Source organism: Podarcis gaigeae (assembly GCF_964106915.1).
Source record: "Podarcis gaigeae genome assembly, chromosome: 10".
Lineage (NCBI taxonomy): Eukaryota > Metazoa > Chordata > Lepidosauria > Squamata > Lacertidae > Podarcis > Podarcis gaigeae.
The window spans coordinates 35,628,233-35,648,902 of NC_139686.1; the positions used below are offsets into that span (position 1 = coordinate 35,628,233).

The 20,670-nt window shown below is 42.7% G+C and overlaps 1 protein-coding gene and 1 long non-coding RNA gene across 6 annotated transcripts in view; one reads left to right on the forward strand and one right to left on the reverse strand.

Annotated features, from left to right (window-relative positions):
* Positions 1–1,653: 1,653 nt before the first annotated feature.
* Positions 1,654–20,670, forward strand: part of NTN4 (netrin 4) — a 40,468-nt gene continuing 21,451 nt past the window's right edge. The window contains exons 1-2 of one of the 4 annotated variants that reach the window (XM_083698637.1): positions 1,654–1,751; positions 8,607–9,136. In XM_083698637.1, coding sequence (XP_083554763.1) covers positions 8,663–9,136 — 474 coding nt within the window. In that variant the 5' untranslated portion in view covers positions 1,654–1,751; positions 8,607–8,662. Of the gene's footprint in view, positions 1,752–1,871; positions 2,445–8,606; positions 9,137–20,670 lie in introns of those variants that run through there. The other 3 variants (XM_083698636.1, XM_083698635.1, XM_083698634.1) reach the window with 3 other exon arrangements.
* LOC310825402 overlaps positions 10,324–20,670 on the reverse strand; it is a 59,490-nt gene continuing 49,143 nt past the window's right edge. For both annotated transcript variants that reach the window (XR_014555279.1, XR_014555280.1), the window contains exons 2-3: positions 19,942–20,068; positions 10,324–10,404 (exon numbers count right to left, since the gene is read on the reverse strand). This is a non-coding gene — a long non-coding RNA (uncharacterized lncRNA). The remainder of the gene's footprint in view (positions 10,405–19,941; positions 20,069–20,670) is intronic.

Here is a 20,670-nt window from a genome sequence, read left to right on the forward strand (position 1 = left end):
TTTTTAATATTTAATCCTGTATTGTTATTAACACTCAATGGGGAGCTGCCCAGAGTGGCTGGAGAAACTCAGCCAGATGGGTGCAGTATGTATGTATGTATGTATGTATGTATGTATGAATGAATGAATAAATAAATAAATAAATAAATAAATAAATAAATAAATAATATTATTAGACAGCTTCTCTCTCTTTCTCTTTCACACACATACACACACTGCTTTCCTACATTAAAGTAGCTTACAGATTTCTACAAATTATGTATTAAGGAGGAAAAATATGAGCCAGGTGACGGGAAGAGGTGGACTATAGCCTAGCAAAACTATTACTTAGTAGTAAGTGTTTAGTGATAGGATGACTGTCCAAAACAACAAATGAAGGCAGTAGACTCCTGTATTCATTTCACTTTATGCACTTGCAGCAGGGATGTGGGTTTTGTGGGATAACCAGCCTCATATAACCAACATACTTAAGTCTAATTAACACACGAAGGGGTCAAGACCATATAGTAGTAAACTGTCCTAATAGGCTTAGCTTGGTCACTCTCCCTCACTTTAGAAGGAAGGTAATCAAACCTATTATACCTCAGTCTACCAGAGAAGCTCTGACAGCGAAGAGGTTTTAAATTGGTTGCTGCAGCTAAGACCACATGGCTCTTATAAGCCATTCTTGTGTTTCCATACCAATTATTTAGGAACTTTCACCACTATAATTAAGCCAAGTTTTACTGCCTGTGTTTTCTGGCTGCTGTATGGAAAAGCACATGAATCTGACCTCTGGAGAGTTTGTAAGTACAGTAACCATTTGTAACATCACAAACATGTGGGTTTTTTTATGCTGGGAGAAGAGGGTAACTTTGGAACTCACAATGGCATATTTTAGGGTACTTGCCCCTACCCTGAATCTTGGCACCCAGGAATTCTTTTTATAGGCCTATTTTTTCCATTTCCACCAACAGGTTTCTCAGCAGGCGAAAGAAATGTATTCTACCAGTTGTTACAGGGTAGATACCTTGGTACATGTTGTGTATCTTCAAATTCTGTGATTTCAGAGATCTGAGAGATGAGCACAGTGCTTTTTTCTAGAAAATTAGGTCCAGGTACTCACCATGAAGTTGTTAGAGCAAGTGCCACACTTTCTAAGACCAACAAAAAGAGGTGCGCTGGTACTGCATACCCCTGAGTACCCCCTGGGGGGAAAGCACTGGAGATAAGAGGAGAGATGCTGGGGCTGATGGGGTGAAATGGCCAAAGATAAAAGTTGTAACAGTTAATTGGATAATTTTGAAATACTCTTGTAGCAGGATTTGGTGTTGGTGTGGGGAGATAGAGAGAGGTATAGTGGAAGGAGAAAGGACAACAGATCAGAGGAGTTTGTCAGGTGGACCACCTGAAACATGGGTGAGGAGTGTGGTTCTCTGGTGCTTAATTGGTATTACCAGTATCTATGGCAAGTGGTGTGCTATCAGAGACAGGGAGATAGGGGGGCAACCCAGGTGGAAATGTGGGGGCGGGGACGGGACAAGAATGCCTTCAGGGAAGAGGGCGGCAGTGCCACCCACTTGATTTGGGGACAAGGAAGGTCAGTCACCCAGGCTGGGATGTGGAAGAGCTGAAGCGGGAAGGGAATGCTGAGCGGGGGGGGGGGGGGGGCTGGGAAGCAGCGAGGCGGGAGAGACTGCCTGATCCTTCTTCTTCCGAGCTGTCTCCGTCTGTCAGGCTGAGGCACCTTCGCGGGGCGCGATGGAGCAGCGGTAAAAAGTCAATGGTTTTGAGGAATGCTGCGAGATGGGATGGCTGGCGTGGGGGGGGGGGGGGCGCCGCCTGGTTGTTGCTCCTTTTCCCTCCCTGAGGGAGACGAGGGTGGCTGTGGTTCTTGCCAGCTAGAGAGAGGCTGAAGGGCGGCGAGGTGGGGGGCACGAAGGGGCGGGCCGCCGCCGCCGCCGCCGCCGCCTCTCCCTCAGGGGGGTGGGGAGGGGAGCAGCCCGGCCCTTCCTCCTGCCGCTGCAGTACTATGACCCGCCGCCGCCGCCACTCCCCTCGCAGGGCTGTCATCGGGGACAAGGAGACAAGCCGGGAGCGGCGGGAGAGCAGAGCCGGCGCCTCTTCCCAATGCACCTGGCCGCAGCTCCCGGGCTTGGCGGAGGAGGAGGAGGAGGCGAGCGGCGTTGAAAGGGACTCGGCAGCGCGGCTCCTGGGCGACGGCAAGGCGCGCGAGAGATGCCCGCGGCAGGACGCGCAGCTCGGCTCGGCTCCAAAGGTCCTCCGGCTGGAGCAGCAGCAGCCCCGCGGGAGCTCGCGGCGATGGAGCCTCGCCGCTGCCCTTAGTGGCCGGGAGATGCAAGGCGCAGCGCCGGGCAGCCTTCGAGCCCGGACTCTATGCGCGCCCGCCATGGGGAGCCCGCTCTGGCACCTGGTGCTGCTAGGCGCCTCTGCCCTGGCTGCAGGTTGGTCTCTCTCTCTCTCGTGCGGTGCGCGCGCGCGGTCGCTCGCGTGCATGTGAATCCTTTTCGCTCGCATCCTTTTTCTCTTCTCCAGTTATTATGATTAGCAGGCCTGCAGGTGGTAGAATAGGATTTGCTCTGAAGAGCTGATCCCGAAGACAAAAGTTAACGTGCAAGTTAAAGCCTGAAGTTGCTTCTCTTTCCTTCCCTCTCTCTCTCTCTCTCTCTCTCTCTCTCTCTCTCTCTCACACACACACACACACACACACACACTCGCCTCGAACAAAGCTGCAGGGTTGGAACGCCTGTCAGTAACCCAAGAAGCGCCTCTTGTTGCCTGCGAGAGAGAAATAGGGCTCCTAGTCTTAACTCGGATCAGGAGCGCTTGTCTCCTCGCCTCCCCTTTCAAATGCCTCCAAGGTAAATGAGATAACATTCGCTTTTCAAACAGTTGATGGCTCTTCCTTAACTTCAGAAGAAAGTGTTAAAAAGTCAAGAGCGGTGCAAGAGAGGCTGAAAGCCAGACTGGTTCATCCCACGAGCTAATTAACACATATTGCACACACACACACCAAATCCCGAACATTTTCAGCGCTTGGCTCAGAAAGCGTCATCTTGAGGAATGGAAATTTAAATACACAAAACATAGAGCTATCCTAAAAAGCAATTATAGGCTTTGTATTTTTCCTTCCAGATTAGGGGGGGAAATTGTAAAGTCTGGTGCAATGGGCATTTGTCTTATACATCTAACACAAGTCAGTACAAGCTATAATAAATAATAATTGGTATCTATTATAAACGATTTCCCAATTTGTTTGGTAAATCAGCTGCTCAAGGATTCAAGGCGCATGTACCAGTAGGTAGCATGGTTTGTGGATGCGGATGTGAACCTGTTCCCTGATGGTCTTGTGAATAAAAATGGTCTTGAATTCAAAGCATCCATGCGCATTGCTGGGGGGGGGTGCGTGCATGGGGGGGTAAGCTGCCCCCCCATCAGGTAAATTAAAAAACAACAACCCAAGTGACGAATTCTCTTGCAGATAACTCGGTTATTTTACCCCTAAAATAAAGCCTGCCTCTCTCCCCCCCCCCCAATAAATCCTGGCTACACCCATGAAAGCATTTATGAACAACTTGTGCTTTTGCACCCATATCTAGTCACAAAAGTTAAATGCCACTGGTTTGCCCCTAGAAATCATGTGAATTGTTTCTTAACAGTTTCAAGAAGGAGACAAAGTTAAGAAAGCAACTTTTGTGCAGCCATATTGCTTTGATCTATTTCCCCCCTATCAGAACTAGACAGGACAAGGACCAGATAACATGCTGCAGAGGAAAACTATGCAGCAACATTTCCACCTGCAGTTTATTTCACTATCATTTATTGGCATCTTACTCTGAGGGTAAAGCTGAACACATACATTCTTTCTGAAGTGATTGCTACTATTGTTTATGTAATGGGGGGCGGGGAAGCTCACAGATCCTACAAAGAGATAAACACCTGGACTGGACTGATCCTTGCAAGCAAATGTCATCCTATGGTGTCTGCATGACTGTCCTTCTGACAAAAATCGGCACATTCCCTAATGTGAATGGGCCTGGAGCAAGGAGAAGATGAGATAAAAAGCAGAAAGGTAACATTCATTCACACTTCTATGGCAGGAATGGGTGTTGATTGGCCTTAGGATACCCTAGCCTGGTATTATATAGGTGGGACTGCTTTTTTCCATATATATATATATATATATATATATTTACTTAGATCTATTAACCGCCAAATAATCTAGTTTCAGCTATTGTCAATGTAGGGACAGGGATAGTGTGCATTACATGATATTTTTGTTATCTAGTAAAACATTCATAGAAGCCAGTGATGAGGAGATATGCCTATTTCATACCTAAAGAAACACACCTGTTCCTTTAGCCTGATTATGCATATTATTAAAGTAACGTTTACAGTCAAGTATTTTATTTTTGAATTTGTTATATTTTTATTTGAGTGTCATACCATCAATTTGTAAACTGGATAATGAGAAATATAGGAGGCAAGTATATTTTGGCTGAATAATGCTGTATCAGGAAACATATGATTTAGCTCTGAATGTTTTACAGGTGAGTCATGCTGTACCTTGTAAGCTCTTGTCCATTACTACAGATTTTTGTTCAGTGGCATGTGTACTAACATAGGCTGGGAGGTAGTGTGCAGTTAACTATAAATATTAAGAGAAAGAGAGGCAAAGAGCACAGGACAGAAAATGCCTTTAACGATCTCATGGCTGACAGTGTAAAAATAATTATTTTCTAATATCTAAGCTTATTTTCATTTTGCAAAGTTCTAGTGACAGATAGTACTATACAGAAAAATGACACACAACATAGACTGAAGTTATCTATCTCTTTAATTATTATTTTCTTACTTGGACTACTTTTTACAAAACTACATTGTAAAATTTCATAGAAAATACAGCAGTGTTAAGTTAGTCTTAAATTGCCTCCACATGCAGTTTTCTCATTGACTCCTCTGCAGTGAAACCCACCACCAATTAGGAAACTAAAAAAAGAGATAAATGGGAATATATTTAGACTTGGAAAATACTATATTTCCTGATAGTATGAGAAGATGATTCAGAATTTTTTGGAAGATTTCAGTATAATTAAAGCAGAGCTGTCAGACTAATACAGCACATTTTCAAACTGTAATTTCCCACTTCAGGAGCTAGACATTTGGCTCAGCAAGTTTCTCAGAAAGTTAAGTCATACGTATCCCAGATCCACAGTTTATAGTACCTGTTCAGACTCATGAATATGCATGAGTATTGTTGTTGTTGTTTTAAAAAGTAAACTCAAAGCACTTTTCTCATGTCAGCAGTAGAAGCATAATGGAGAAAATTGCTGCAGTAAACATTCACCAGGTAACTTGACTAAATTGCATAATGAGACTGAAAAATCTTAGCAGCCAGCATGTAAATCAAGCCAATCCATCTTGGCCTAGCTGATAAGACACATTATAATAATACTTGCTTCCTTACTTCTCAGGGGAGCTGTGCAGATTAGTTAATGTTTGTACAGCACTTTGAAAAGGACTCAGTGTTACTATGTGACTTTTACAGTTGTATTTATTTACTTTTGTTGGCAGAAGTGTGCATTATACATTTGAGCTTACTCTGTAGCCTAAAAATACTCTTTTTTATTATCCTGATCCTAAACATGTTTACTTAGAAGTCTCATATATTTCAAATGAGCTCACTGCATACTGCAAAGGACAAGAGTCACAAGGTGAAAGCAACACATGAAGAGGGGACTAGAGGAAAAAGACCTCTAAAAATGTACGAATAGAGGAAATAGTTGGTCCATCGTAATGTCACAAGGAAGGGAATCCAAAGAAAAAGAACTGAAAGAGGAAAGGGAATAAGACACACACAAAAAGCTTAGGTTTGTAGATCAAAATAATAAATTGAAAAGGAACATCTGAAGAAGAGGGAACCAGTGGGATGAAGCAAATATCGGTGACGGTGTGTATTTTAAAAAAAGAAAAGCTGAAAGATATACCAGAGCAGTAGAATGTAAACATTTGTAAACCAAAATAAGCTGTAAATGAATATGCTGAAGAAAATGAAGGCAATGGAGAGGCAAAAGAATGAGAGTGATATGATCCAAACGAAAAGCAGAATAAACAAACAAGCAGAGCAGCAGACAAAAGAATAGAGGCTGAAGATAGAAACAAGAAAGAAGGACATTACAAGAGAAGGAAAAGTAAGGAAATAACCATAGTATCAGTGGCATAGCGTGTGGGGTGCAGGGGGGGCCGGCCACACCGGGCGCAACATCTGGGGGTTAGGGTTAGGGGGCGCAAATCTATGGGTTAGGGGGCACAAATTACTTGCCTTGCCCCGGGTGCTGACAACCCATGCTACGCCACTGCATAGTATAGCCTAGAGAATAAGCAGATGATATTACAAGAAGTAGTAGTGATGTGAATAATGGAATAAAAACACAGAGCAAGTGTGGCTGCTGGTCTCCAAGCAATGTTTTTTATGGCTATTAAAGACACCACTGGATTTTGCAACAACAGCAAAAAGGGTTTTGTAAAAAGTAGGAACAACATGGCAGTTGGCAGAGTTCAGAAGTGTAATGAGGATGCAAATCAGATTGCAAATCTGGTCATCAGATTGATAATTTGATGAGCGGAGAGGGAATGATAATCTCATCAATGGATCTGCTCAGATGGGGGCAGCAGCTATGTGCCTTTATGTGCTATGTGTGTGTATACAAGTGAGTGTGCAAGCAGAGGAGCCAACTCCTAGGGACTGAGGTCCCTTCAGCCCTCCCAACAAAACTTGTGAAACCCCCACAAGTTGATGAGCATTGCCATTCAAATGGTGTGCATGCGCCAAGTCATGTGATCAATTATGTGAGGCGGGGCATACCCCCCCAAATATTTTATTCAAGTTGGCACCCTTGTGTGCAAGTGTGGAGTGGCTAGACTCACTTTTGGGCACATCCACCACTGGCATGTGGGCCCCAGAAGGTTGGCCACCTCTATCTATAATCTGTGTACCCGAGAAGAAGGATTGATTACTTCACAGCCTAGCAACAGAGAAAAAGATGAACAGCAGGAACTAGGTCCAGTCGTGACCGACTCTGGGGTTGTGATGCTCATCTCGCTTTATTGGCCGAGGGAGCCAGCGTACAGCTTCTGGATCATGTGGTCAGCATGACTAAGCCGCTTCTGGATAACCAGAGCAGCACACTGTTTACCATCCTGCCGGAGCGGTACCTATTTACCGTATCTACTTGCACTTTGACGTGCTTTCGAACTGCTAAGTTGGCAGGAGCAGGGACCGAGCAATGGAAGCTCACCCCACCACAGGGATTCGAACCGCCGACCTTCTAGAACCGCAAGTCCTAGGCTCTCTGGTTTAACCCACAGTGCCACCTGCGTCCCAGCAGGAGGCATGGAAGAAGCTTAATTCAAGAAAGTAAACTTCAATGGGGAAAACAGTTTGAAAAATTGAGCGAAAATCTATGGAGTAGGAAGATATGCATTAAAATTATAGTCAATATTAAACTGATGGAGAATGGCTAAAAAGTGACAAGTATCGAGAGCTGAACCAAGATCAAAGGAGGAAATAAAAGAACCAGAAAGAGAACCTGAAAAAGGGTGCCTTGAGAAATGGGAATGAAACCAAGACAGAACATTAGCATGAAATCTTAAATGATATAAAGAACAAATAAAACAAGATACATAGCATAGCATAATACATAATACATCAAAACAAAAAACCAAATCTAAAAGAAGGGGCATAAAAGAAATATATACCCTGAGATTTAGAATTCAGTGAATACAAAATAATAGTTCTCCTTAGGTCTATCCCACCTTCTTTTGCACTGGGTCTTGCATGTTCCACCAGAACATATTCCCTTAGGCTGTGTCTCAGGATTTTAATCTGCTGCTACCTGCCCCTTTATAATAAACTGTTCTACTTCTGGGTAAGATCCACCTGTGAATATATTCCTGAGGGAAGTATGTATTTGGCTGAGGCCTCTTACACCTCCATGATTTTTAAACTATTCAGAGTCTGAGTATTTGGTGTAGGGAAGCGCCTTGCTCCCAGTATATTTACTCACTTGTGTTTTTTCTCTTAAATGATCCATGCTTGTTCAGTTCTATCTATGAGCCTCTTTTGAAGACAAACTGCCTAAGGCATGGAGTATTAAGGTCCTAGAACTAAATACCATAAGTTATTGAGGAGCAGGGGGAAGGTGGACAATTCTTCAATATTTCTGTTTACAAAGAGCCTCTAAATAGTTGCCCTGAATAGTTTGGTCTAAGGCCTTTGTAGACACTCAATAGCACATTATATAGCACCTTTCAAGTGTTCAAAGTGTTTCACATAAAATAGCTCAGTAATCCTTAAAGCAGTGCTGTCAAATAGGCCAGTATCATTATCCCTATAATACAGATACAAGGTGTGCCTTTGCGTTGTCCTGAGGCTCTGAATATAAAAGCTTGCCTAAGGTCTTATATCCTTTGTGGGTCCAGTAAAAATTTAACTGTGCCTTCTTGTTTTATTGTAAAGTCAGAATTTTAATTATGTGTTAGGTACAGTTGGTTGATAATAATTTATGCTAACTTAGTTTTTAATTATCACCTGTTTTCCTACATAGGACTGAGCAGTGTTGTTGAAGCTGGATCCCACTGTGAGAAAGCGTGCAATCCTCGAATGGGAAATTTAGGATACGGGCGTAAGTTGTGGACAGATACAAAGTGTGGGGACAACGCCACAGAGTTTTACTGTTCCTACAGTGAGAATGCAGACTTCATATGCAAGCAGCCTAAGTGTAGCAAATGCAACTCCAAGCATGCCCATCTGGCTCACTCACCCTCTGCCATGGTTGACTCACCCTTTCGGCTGCCATACACATGGTGGCAATCAGCACAGGGGGTGAACAGGGAGAAGATCCAACTGAACTTGGAAACTGAGTTTTATTTCACTCACTTAATCATGGTGTTCAAGTCACCAAGACCGGCAGCCATGGTCTTGGAGCGATCTCAGGATTTTGGGAAAACATGGAAACCTTACAAATATTTTTCCACTAACTGCTCAGCAGCCTTTGGGCTGGATGATGATGTAACCAAGAAAGGAGCAATTTGCACTTCTAGATACTCCAGTCACTTCCCCTGCACTGGAGGAGAGGTGAGTTAATTAAGATATCAAAAACTACAAACAACTGAAAATTGACTCTAGATTTATTTTGACTCTTGACTTTAGTTTTTTCATAATATTTGCATGCCACACTAAACCAGTGGCCTTCCAGATGCAGTTGGACTACAATTTGTATCATCCCTGCCCATTGGCTATGTCGGCTGGGGCTGATGGGAGTTGTAGTCCAACAACATCTTGAGAACCACAGGTTCCCCCTTCCAGCACTAAATCATGATTTAGTTTGAGCATGATGCGCACAAACCACAATTATCTTTGGACTTGTACACTCCCCCCCTTCTTGTGGAGCTGAGAGGTGTTTGGAAGCTTTCACTCCTGCATTTTAGTTAACCACAACATTCTGTGCCATCCAAAGTGGGAACTGTGGTTAACCATTAACTATGGTTTATTTCCCAAGTCAGTTTCAGAAACCACAGTTTCTTCACACAGTGCATAGTTAAACTACCATGAGATGTAGTGATGGCCAGGGATGGCTTGAAAATATTAGACAAATTCATTGAGGATAAGGCTACTAACTAATGAACACTGTGTACAACTTCAAAGATCAGAGGCAGCATGTTTCTGGATATCAGTTGCTAAGGAACATGAGCAAGGAAGTACCATTAAACTCATGTCCTGCATATGGCTTCCCATTGGCATCTGGTTGGCCACTGTAGGAAAAAAGTGCTGATCTAGATGGGTCTTTGGCCTCATTAAGGAGGGTTATTTTTATGTTTCTAATGCTGTCTACAGTTACTGTTCCTTCTGTGTGCAAGAAATGTCTGTGTCATGAGCCATAAGTGTTTGGACAGCAGTGGATATAGATACAGATGGAATATAGTGTTATGTTTTCCAGTATATTTTTGGGATTGTGGCCAACAGAAGCCACCCTTTCTGAGAATGCAGCCTGCCCCTTGTGAAGGGAATACATACAGGTCTCACCTGCTAAGGAAGGATAGAGTTATTACACAAATGTACTGTTTCCCATCATCACAAGGGATGAGAGTGGGAAGTACTATATGGCTATAAGTGTTCTGAGTACTGTAATACACACACACACACACACACACACACACACACACACACACACACCTTTTTCCTTGGTGCTATGAATGGGGGTGTGAAGGAACTACTTTGAAGCATGTTCTCCCCGTCCCTGATGAGCCACCTCCATTGCTTACCTTTGTCCTTGCAGCCCCAGTTGCGTGTGTGGAGTTCAGGATCCTCTGGGTGGTGGCATCTGGTGGGTGCTGATACAGTATCTGTACAATGGTGAGAAGTTGGGAATTAGACATATTATTTGTTTATAAATTTAGTCAATTGACTGCTTCTCCTTGGTTGTTGGTGTTCATTGTTTGTGCAAAGTGCTCCCTTTGTGTAAGTTGCCCATCATAAAAATCCCAACTTCAGTGTTCCTAGTTATGTGTTCATGGATATGGGAGATGGAATCTCGACTTGTACACCTTGTTATCAAAAATCTTGCTCACTTGCTGGGTCCTCTAGTATAATTGGCTCCAGACTTTGTTGAAATCCTTTCCTCCATTGGGACTGTGGAGGAAAAGAGGGAAGCCATGGACAGTCATCTGGGAATCTCTGTTTGGAGTGTTTAAAGTTATGCCACTCTCCTCTGCTGCACAGCATTATGCCATTGTTGCATTGTTGGGACTGACCCCTGCCCTGAGGGAGCATAGGATTCTGACTAATTTCCACTCCTCCGGGACCACAGGTGTCTGTTCCGCCACTTCAAACTTGTGCCAGTGCAAGGGTATTGCTATGGTGACATAGTGTTGTGATCTGCCGGCATGAGAAAGTTTAAGACAAACCTCATCCTGCCTAATGTGCATAAGCCACACCACAAACTGTTACAGAAAGATGTTCATTTAAGATGTCAACATTATTTCAAGTTTTCAGGAAGTGTTAATTGCAGTGGGCTTAGAGATCACACAGATTACATATTAAAGCACCCTGCATTTTAACACTACTTGTATTTATTTGCAAAGTAGTACCAGAAGCTTTCTGGTGACCAGATGGCAGGACTGCAGATTTTGCAAACATCACGTTTAATTTATTACAGCCAGCTACATTCAAGCAATTACTTGTAACTGCCAATAGTAACATGTACCTCACATTAAACAACACAAGAGGTTATTGAGCTGTTTTGAGTTATGGAGGACGTACTCCTACTCATAGTAGTACCTAATTTCAGACATCTGGAAACAGTCATTCATTCCAGTTTAAAATGCACAGTTATCACGAACTGTCCAGCTAAAAATGGTCTCATGCACTGGTATACTGTGTTCATTACATGTCTAGCAAAGTGTTGGCAATATATAAGCATTAAATCACAGTTTCAATAATAATAATGATAATAATAAATCCTTAACAAATAACTAAGGTTGGTTTTAGGCAGTAACAACAAGGCATGTATTTATGCTGCATATAAATCCAAATACAGAACCACTTTCCCCTGGTTACAGTTATATGAGTGTGTATACCTTTACACAGTTATAAGGCTCAGAAACATACGCCATTAGGTATAAAAGTAAGAAGAAAGAGAATCATATCTAGGATATAGAGTAGCTGTTTATTATTTTTGCAATAAATTAAAGGGGATTAGGGACCAAAGCATTAAACACATATTAAAAGTTTGAGTGTTATTAGACTCCAAGCAATACAAAAATTAGAGCCTTCATCTTTCCCATCTGTCAAAGGAAAATTAATAGCCAAACACATTTTCCTCATTCTGAAACATAGATAAAAAGAGAGTATAATTATTTAATCACCTTTTGCAAGTTCTGTGCAAGTAAAGTTTTTGTGTGGAAATGACTGGAATGCACAATAAAGTTCCTTATTGGATAACTTTATTTTGGGGAAGGTTGATTGCTTGAATCATGTTGCTGCTGACATGGAAATTCAGAAGGCTTGCCAAAGTTGCAGAAACTTGTAACATTCTATATTATGTTGGGTTGAAATATATTACTGATATACTACAACAGCTTGCCTTTTTGGGCATTTTTGCACAAGTTGGTAAAGTAACCCTGAACTGACTGGATCACACCAAGGCTTTAAGTTGGGGGATCCTTATAACACAGAGATATAGAGGTGCATTCATATAATGGAAATCTGAACTTGCTTCACGGCCTATTTTTGAGGCATAAAGTACTTCTTAACCCTCCTTCTGTTTCCTGTCACATCAGAGCAGCAGAAATGGAAAATGCAGACATAATCTAAATGAATTAAACTAGTCACAGAGGCAGAACCAGATCTTTTGAAGGTATCTCCTGTATTCTTGTGAAGTCATGAAGTGACATGAATGAATCACTTTTGATTGTAGATCCCAGTCCTGAAAGTGCCATTTTCCTGCTTGTGCCATTAAAAAATTGAGTGGCCACAGCTCAAAGGGGAAGATTATCTGGTTTTATGTTTTAGGTGCAGTGATTGAAAAAAAGCCAAAGCCAGCTTTTCATTCATGGAAAGGGTAGACCAGGGGTTGGCAAAGTTTTTGTGGCTTGGCTGGTTCACAGTCCTGCAGATACCGTGGTGGGCCGGAGTGCGTGTGCACATGCATGCATGCATGCATGCATGCGCAAACGCTATTTCCGGTGCTCCTTCCGGTGCAGAGGAGGCGTGTGCAGCTTCCCACTGGCTGCAGGATCTTCCTGCAGCCAATGGGAAGTCAGCCAGCATTGCAGAAGGCAGTCCCTGCTCTGCTCCGTGCCGGTTTAGCGCAGTGCACGGGAGCCAACCGAGTGGGTGGAAGGGGTCCATGGGCCAATTAAACGATCCCCATGGGCTGCTTGTGGCCCATGGGCCTTAGGTTGCTGACCCCTGGGGTATACTGAGCAAGAAGGAAAATAAAGAAGGAAGCCATATCATCTTTTCCTTTGATAACTGCAAAAAATTTTTTTTAAAAAAATAATGCATATCATGCTCTCCTTAACAGTAAAATCCTAAATGAGTCTACTCTGAAGTAGTCACATTGAGTCAATGAGGCCTACTCCCATACATAAAGGACTGCAGACTAAAAGTGCAATCCTATCCATGTCTATCCATAAATAAGTCCCATTAAGTTCATTGTGGCCCAGTGCTCATAAATAGGTGTAGGGATGTAGCCTTAGGCACTTAGGTGTCTGTACCCACTATTTCACGATATGTATAGAGATCATTGCTTCATAATAGCAATTAGGTTGTTTGAGTGCAAGCTTGTCAGAGACCACATTTCAACAAATTTATGCTTTGTTAATTTCATTCCCTCCAGCAATTTTCTTTTAAAGTCTTTTGTTCTTGAGAAATAGAGGAAGAGGCTTTTATTTGGGAGGGAAGACAAACTGAGTTAAGTTAAGCCTTAGTTGTGTTTAGAGAAGACCCACTTACATAAATAGAAATAATCAGTCATAATCAGTTAAGTTCCATTGATTTCACTGGGCCTACTCTTAAGCTTCACAAAATATGGAACCAACCTATTGATTATTTATATAGTATCACCAGTGTGCATAATGCCTTCCAGAGTACAAATTCCTACGCCAAGGAGCTTGCAACCAAAAATTAAACACAGGAAGCGAAAGTAGTGGTGTCAGTTGCACAGGCATATACTTAGCTACAGGCTGATGCTGCAGTCCTATACACAGAAATGTGGAATCTTTCTCTACCCAAGAGGTGCATTCTATCATGGACAACCTAATGGAGGCCATATGCCAGAGAGAGGTGTGGCCAGATGCAAAAGTAGGCCCATCTGACTCTTGCCCTGTACAGTAGGCTAGATTTCAGATATGCTAAATTTCAGCCATGCGATAGATATAAGAGACTTAAGTTTCATGAGTCAAAACATCCTTAGTTACTATGCCACATGAGATCTCTCCAATAATTTTGTTCTCCACTGTGGCCTTTCTTCCATGGGAACCCAGGATGGTGAACATAAAAATACAGCCCATACATTAATTTAAAAACATCTTTAAAACATCTAAAACCAAGCATACACAAAACAATGCCAGCTGCTGGAATTCCCATTGACATCCATGTGTCAAAAGCCAAGGGGAAGCTTCAGTGCAGGGGATAGACACACCTCCACTGGAAGTGAGTCCCACACCTTGGAAAGCACCAAGGAGAAGGCCCAGCCATGAGTCATTGCCCTGCAAGTGATACCCATCAGTGGTCTTACTGACAGGGTCTCCTTTGCAAACCTCAAAGCATGGGTTGGCATGTGTGTGTGGTAAAGATGCTATCTGTCATGCATTTACCTCTGTAGTGAACAGATCATAGTCTTTTATTTTATTGACCAATTTATAGACTCCCACTTTACTGAAAGGCAGCCAATTTCAGACTTTGATTTGTTGTTGTTGTTTCGTCGTGTCAGACTCTTTGTGACCCCATGGACCAGAGCACGCCAGGCACTTCTGTCTTCCACTGCCTCCCACAGTTTGGTCAAACTCATGCTGGTTCTTTTCTTATCAGACTTTGATAGCAACATACAAATCTATAATGTTGCCGAATAGTTTACCAAAAAAACAACAACAACAAAACAGCAAGAGAATAATGGCACCAAACAAGTGAAACTCAGGTAGGCAGAATTAAAATATCCAGACTGACTGGGATTTTAGCCAATGCTCAAGACACTGGGAATAATAGGTTTACTCTCGTGGAAAGTGCCTTGGAATGTTTAATGGCTGCAATATGTTAGACTCTTGGCTCAACATCTCATCACAAACATGTTGCTTGGGAACAAGTTCAAGGCTCAGGAAAAATATGTGATGCTTGTTGATCTGCAAACTGAAATTCCTGCAACACCTCATCTAGTTCTGAAAGGGTCTTTAACCTGATGATGTACAGGTTTCAAGATCCAATAAAGTTCTAAATAGCCCAAAATGACTTGCTCTTTTAGCCCAGGGGCACTGAGCTGTTAGGATCTCTGCCCTCGCTCTTGATGAAGTTCCCATTGCAAGTTTCTGGATATGATGTAGACCTTCCAACTGGAATAGTGAGATATTTGAGAACCAACAGCTGTTCTTGGGACATGGTGGGATCTTTGAAAGCTTTCAGCCAGGTCTGCAAAACCAATGCTAAACTAGTATGGGTAATATTGATACAACTTGCTGAGTAAAGGAGGTTATTTGACCAGTTACCTGAATTAATCTATTGACACATGGGTCATTCACTTCGGCTTGCTACAGTACTGCATGCTTCTGGTATGTGTGCCTTTTTCAAGCCTATTTACCGGTACCTAGGCTCAACCTGAAGGGTTCTTATATGCAATTCTACTTTCCTATGGTTCTATATAGGGCCCCTACTGTCCTGAAATATAGGGGTATGATGCATTGCTGTCAATTCACATAAGAAAATACGGACATTTGTGCATTTGCAACATCCACATTCTCACACCAATAATTACTACCTAAGAACATGCAGCTCTCCTTTACACACTGTTGGAAATCTATTCTCCCACTTAAATGCCCAGCACATTCTATTCCTTTACTCTCCAATCGCCTGCATAGCACTGATTTTTAAACCAGGGTGAGCTATTAAATCAGCCCCTAGAGTTTCTTCACAGAATGTTTAATGTTACAGTAGGTACAGTTGTTTTTCTGCAAATAAAAAAAACTCTTGGAACAGTTACTACCCCGAGATGTTATGGGCCATGTAGTTGTGTGGAAGAGAAGCAGTGATTATTTGATATCCAAGTACGCGACTAGAGTAGATGATGTACCCATTCTCAACTCAAACATTCATCAAAAATCCAAGGACAGGACAAAATCTGAAGAATCCCAATGCAAAACTGTGCACACAAATGGGGTTATAAACAGGCAACTCAACCCCCTCCACAGCAACATCTTCCTAAAAATGAAAAACTAGAACAATAAAGCAACAGTATTTTACAAGCGACAGGAACAAGGAAATAAGGGGTGTGCCTGGCTAGGGACGCAGGTGGCGCTGTGGGTTAAAGCCTCAGTGCCTAGGACTTGCCGATCGAAAGGTCGGCGGTTCGAATCCCTGCGGCGGGGTGCGCTCCCGCTACTCGGTCCCAGCGCCTGCCAACCTAGCAGTTCGAAAGCACCTCCGGGTGCAAGTAGATAAATAGGGACCGCTTACCAGCGGGAAGGTAAACGGCGTTTCCGTGTGCGGCTCTGGCTCGCCAGATGCAGCTTTGTCACGCTGGCCACGTGACCCGGAAGTGTCTCCGGACAGCGCTGGCCCCTGGCCTCTTAAGTGAGATGGGCGCACAACCCCAGAGTCTGTCAAGACTGGCCCGTACGGGCAGGGGTACCTTTACATTTACCTTTACCTGGCTAGAATACATGAAATAAAAGCAGTACAAAAACATTTAAACACTGTGTAAGTGAACTTCTTGGTTATGAAAGGTGTTGCTGAAAAAAATCTCAGGTTTTCAGGTGCCACGTTTGCTGCTGCTGTTGCTACTACACGTCCGTTTTGCTAGTCTCTGCTGCTGTGTGCTATGCTCAGAAATGTGGGGGATGTTCTGGGGAGTCAGCCAGTTTTTCTAATGACTTTGCCTCTGAACAAGAAAGCAAAGCAGCTCACTCGCTCTCCTGCTCATTCACTCTTCGGCTTAGTTTTGGGACGAAGTTCAAGCTTTGTTGGTCTGACATATATCAACAAGTAGTGAAGGCATGCCAAATCCAAGGACATAAATCTTTGGGGAAGGGGGAAACTTGCCTGAGGGGAGAGTATTTAAATATCATCTTTCTTGCTGATGGACCAAAAGGCTTCTCCATAGTTCAGGGTAGTGTGTGTTTACTGCTATTCCCATGGAGCACAATTTCTTTGAAAAGAAAGGCACATGGTTAAAGTGCTATTTGAAATAAAGATTTTGCGTTTAAATGTGGGCATTTTGTCTCTTTCTACAAAGATTTGTGGCAAGGAAACACTTAACTGTATTTGTGTATGCATTAATTAAGCACAGTAAGCATATGGATCCGGGTGGCGTTGTGGGTTAAACCACAGACCCTAGGGCTTGCCGATCAGAAGGTGGGTGGTTCAAATCCTTGGGGAAGGAGAGACGCTGCAGAGAGAGGGAGAACTGCACAGCGCCCCTTCAGTGAAGCACCTCTCCCGCGAAGCACGGAGCCCCTTCTGTTCCTCCTCCCGCTTCGCTGAAGGGGCGCCGCGCAGCTCTCCCTCTCTGCGAAGGAGAGCTGTGCAGCGCCCCTTTAGCGAAGCACCTCTCCTGGCTTCTGCCTTAGCCATGCGCAGCCTCTTCCAGGCACAGGGAGCCTTTATCCCGCTGCCCGGGAGAGGCTGCATACGGCTATCCCATAAGCCAGGACAGCCAGAGGCTATCCCAGAAGCCAGATCCCTCTTGCTGTTTTGGCTTCTGGGATTCAGAATATTTTTTTTCTTGTTTTCCTCCTCCAAAAACTAGGTGCGCCTTATGGTCTGGTGCATCTTATAGAGTGAAAAATACGGTATATAAAGGCAGATGGAACACCGTTAACGCTTTTCACTACAAAGACATTTGTCACTCAGAAACCACTTGATCTGATAGCCAGACAAAGATACTGTACAATGGAAGAGGTCTGTAAGCAATATTGGTCGACTTAAAGCTATATACACTTCCTGTGTCTTGTTAATTATTTGCAGCTTCTGCCAAGAAATATATTTGTGCTACAGGCATACTATATGTAGGCTTGTATTTTCATTTCATTTAAGAGAAAATGTGCCAAGCAAGTCAGATAAATCTTTGATAGTTGCAACAAGAAAAGGTTGATTAAGGTGGATGGATTTAAAGTATTTTATTACTAATCGTTTTACTTATGTTAGCAGAAATGTTTAGGGTAGATTTGTGGTAAGACCATACATTTCAAATTGAAAAGGCCAAAGAAAAAAAATATAAATTTTAGCTGAAGGCTATGTAAATGTTTGAGAGTTTTGTTTGGAGGAAGGTGCTTTCTGCAACTGTACCTTATTATTTATTTATGGGATTTCTTGCCTGCTCTTCACCATGAGGTCCCAGGGTGGGTTATGATATAAAAATACAATGTTAAAAGCAGCACAAACAATTTGCTGTGGGGATAGTATTCCACAGCTTAGGAGCTATCACAGAGAATGCCCTCTCCTGGGCCGACACCTGCGGAAATTCTGAGGGTGGCAGAACCACCAAGAGGACCCTTCTGCCAATCCAAGAGGATCTGTATTGAACAAAGTAGTATTTCCAAAATTTAGTCAATTCCTTTCCAGAAGAGACTCACCTGGCACCTTTTACACATTTTACTTACTTAGAAAAGGTGCTTCTAATAATAGTTCTGTCTGGCATTTGGGAGGTTGTGGGCATAGCATGTTAACAACTGACAAAATATTTAATGATTTTAGGTTAATTTTGTGCTGGCACCTTGTAAAGCACCTTGCATATTGATGCTGCTATGCAAATGAACAACAACAGCAATAATAAATTGAATGTAAGGTAAAGGTAAAGGGACCCCTGACCATTAGGTCCAGTCGTGGCCGACTCTGGGGTTGCGGCGCTCATCTCGCTTTATTGGCCGAGGGAGCCGGCGTACAGCTTCCGGGTCATGTGGCCAGCATGACTAAGCTGCTTCTGGCGAACCAGAGCAGTGCACGGAAACACAGTTTACCTTCCTGCTGGAGCAGTATCTATTTATCTACTTGCACTTTGACGTGCTTTCAAACTGCTAGGTCGGCAGCAGCAGGGACCGAGCAATGGGAGCTCACCCCGTCGTGGGGATTCGAACCGTCGACCTTCTGATCGGCAAGTCCAAGGATCAGTGGTTTAACCCACAGTGCCACCCGCATCCCAAATTGAATGTACCAAGTGCTAAAATTCTCCAAATAGAGGTACTGGGGATCAACCTTACATGGGAAGCTGCTTCCTACTCACAGATGTGAAATAATTTCTTAGTGGTGGGGGAAATCTACTTTACACGTGCTCAAAGACACCCTGTTCTTTACTGCTACTTCTTATGATGGTGGGTTCAATATCAGTATGGAAAATATATAACATTCTGCACATCTGGCAAATTGACAGTCAGGTTCCTGGGCTTGCTTCCCTTCTTTTATAGTTACTGTGATTTGTGATTTTAGTCAATACTTTGAACTTCTCTGTCTTTCATAAAGTGTAAATATAGCATGGAATCTGTAGTGTCATGCATGGATGGTGTGTGTGTGTGTGTTTCTACGGGATACTTGGAGTGGGTGTAAACAAACTCTTGCTAGCTATAAATCATAGCTGTGACTGTGTTCTTTGATCTGTTTGTGGATTCAGCGTGAAAGTGTAGAATATTAGCTAGCAGATTAATATTCTGTGAAACTGCATTCCTTAAAAAAAGAAATTGAACATGGTAGTTAAGATTTCTTATGGCTAGTAAAGTTACTATTAACTTGTGATCATTTCTTAGCCACAGAAAACCACAACTTCAATGGGAAAACCATCTCTTCCTCCTGAGATGCTGAGACATCGTTGTGGCTACTCATTAGTGAGGAAAATATATTCTGTATGTTCTCAGTGTTTATTATTATTTCACATTGAAAGCCTGGCAGGTAACAGACAAGGCAGGTAACAGACTTAGCTGGAATATCTAATGTAGGATTGTTCCCTTGTCTAAGAAATTTATATGGTACAATCTAGTCAACTTCTTGAAGAAGCGTCGAAGTTATGCTGGCATTGCTGAATTTGTAGAATAAGAAGTATTGTCGCTTCAACAAACCAGGATGTCAAGCTGTCTATCCTGGAATCTTTTCTGTTGTGTCCTTAGTAAAAGAGTTGATTCTGTTTTACTCAGTATTGTGAGAAAAGCACTCTACACATGCTCATGGCCACCATAATTACCTACCATGTACTGTAGAGTTGTCTTGATTACAAGTTCTCTGGCTAAAGGTTGCTGGCTTGATGAGCAGAATGTTTTAGGGTTTCCTAGGCTTCTGCTTCTATATGAAGGACAGTTTCTAGTTGTGTAGGTGCTGGAAGAGAAAATTTAAATAATTTACTACACTAAGACTTAACAAAGTGTGAGTAGAAATACCGGTATATTGTTGTAGGCCTGTTATTTGTGTGCAGAGTTATGGTGGCAGAACACCCTTTGAAGTAGAAGTGCATAGCTTTGACAGGTCCCACAGTTATTCACTTAATGTGAGATGTATATTTTACTTTAAAACATTTAACCAGTCTGGTTCTTAATACATATAATATATTTTTATTGCTACCAGTTCAGTTTCTTGGAAAAAAGTTGAAAGCATCAGCCACTGTTGCAGCTTTTACATTATGGAAATTCTCCCCTTGGGCACATATGGTTTTACCCCCTTCCCAATCACAATTTCTACAAATCAATGCAATTGCCAGCTGCAGATTTCCATAACAGTTACTGGGAGAGTGATTGCTTTTAACTTTTACATCCCACTATAAACAAAGCTTAGTTGGCCCAATAAAATCTCCCACTTGAGCTTTTCATACAAGAATAATAAAGGTTAAAAGCTCATCGCCATTGTGGGTACTTTCTATAGGAAAACTGTGCAATTAATGGGTAGAGTTGGGTGCAGAGAAAAGAGGAATGTGTGTGGCTGTG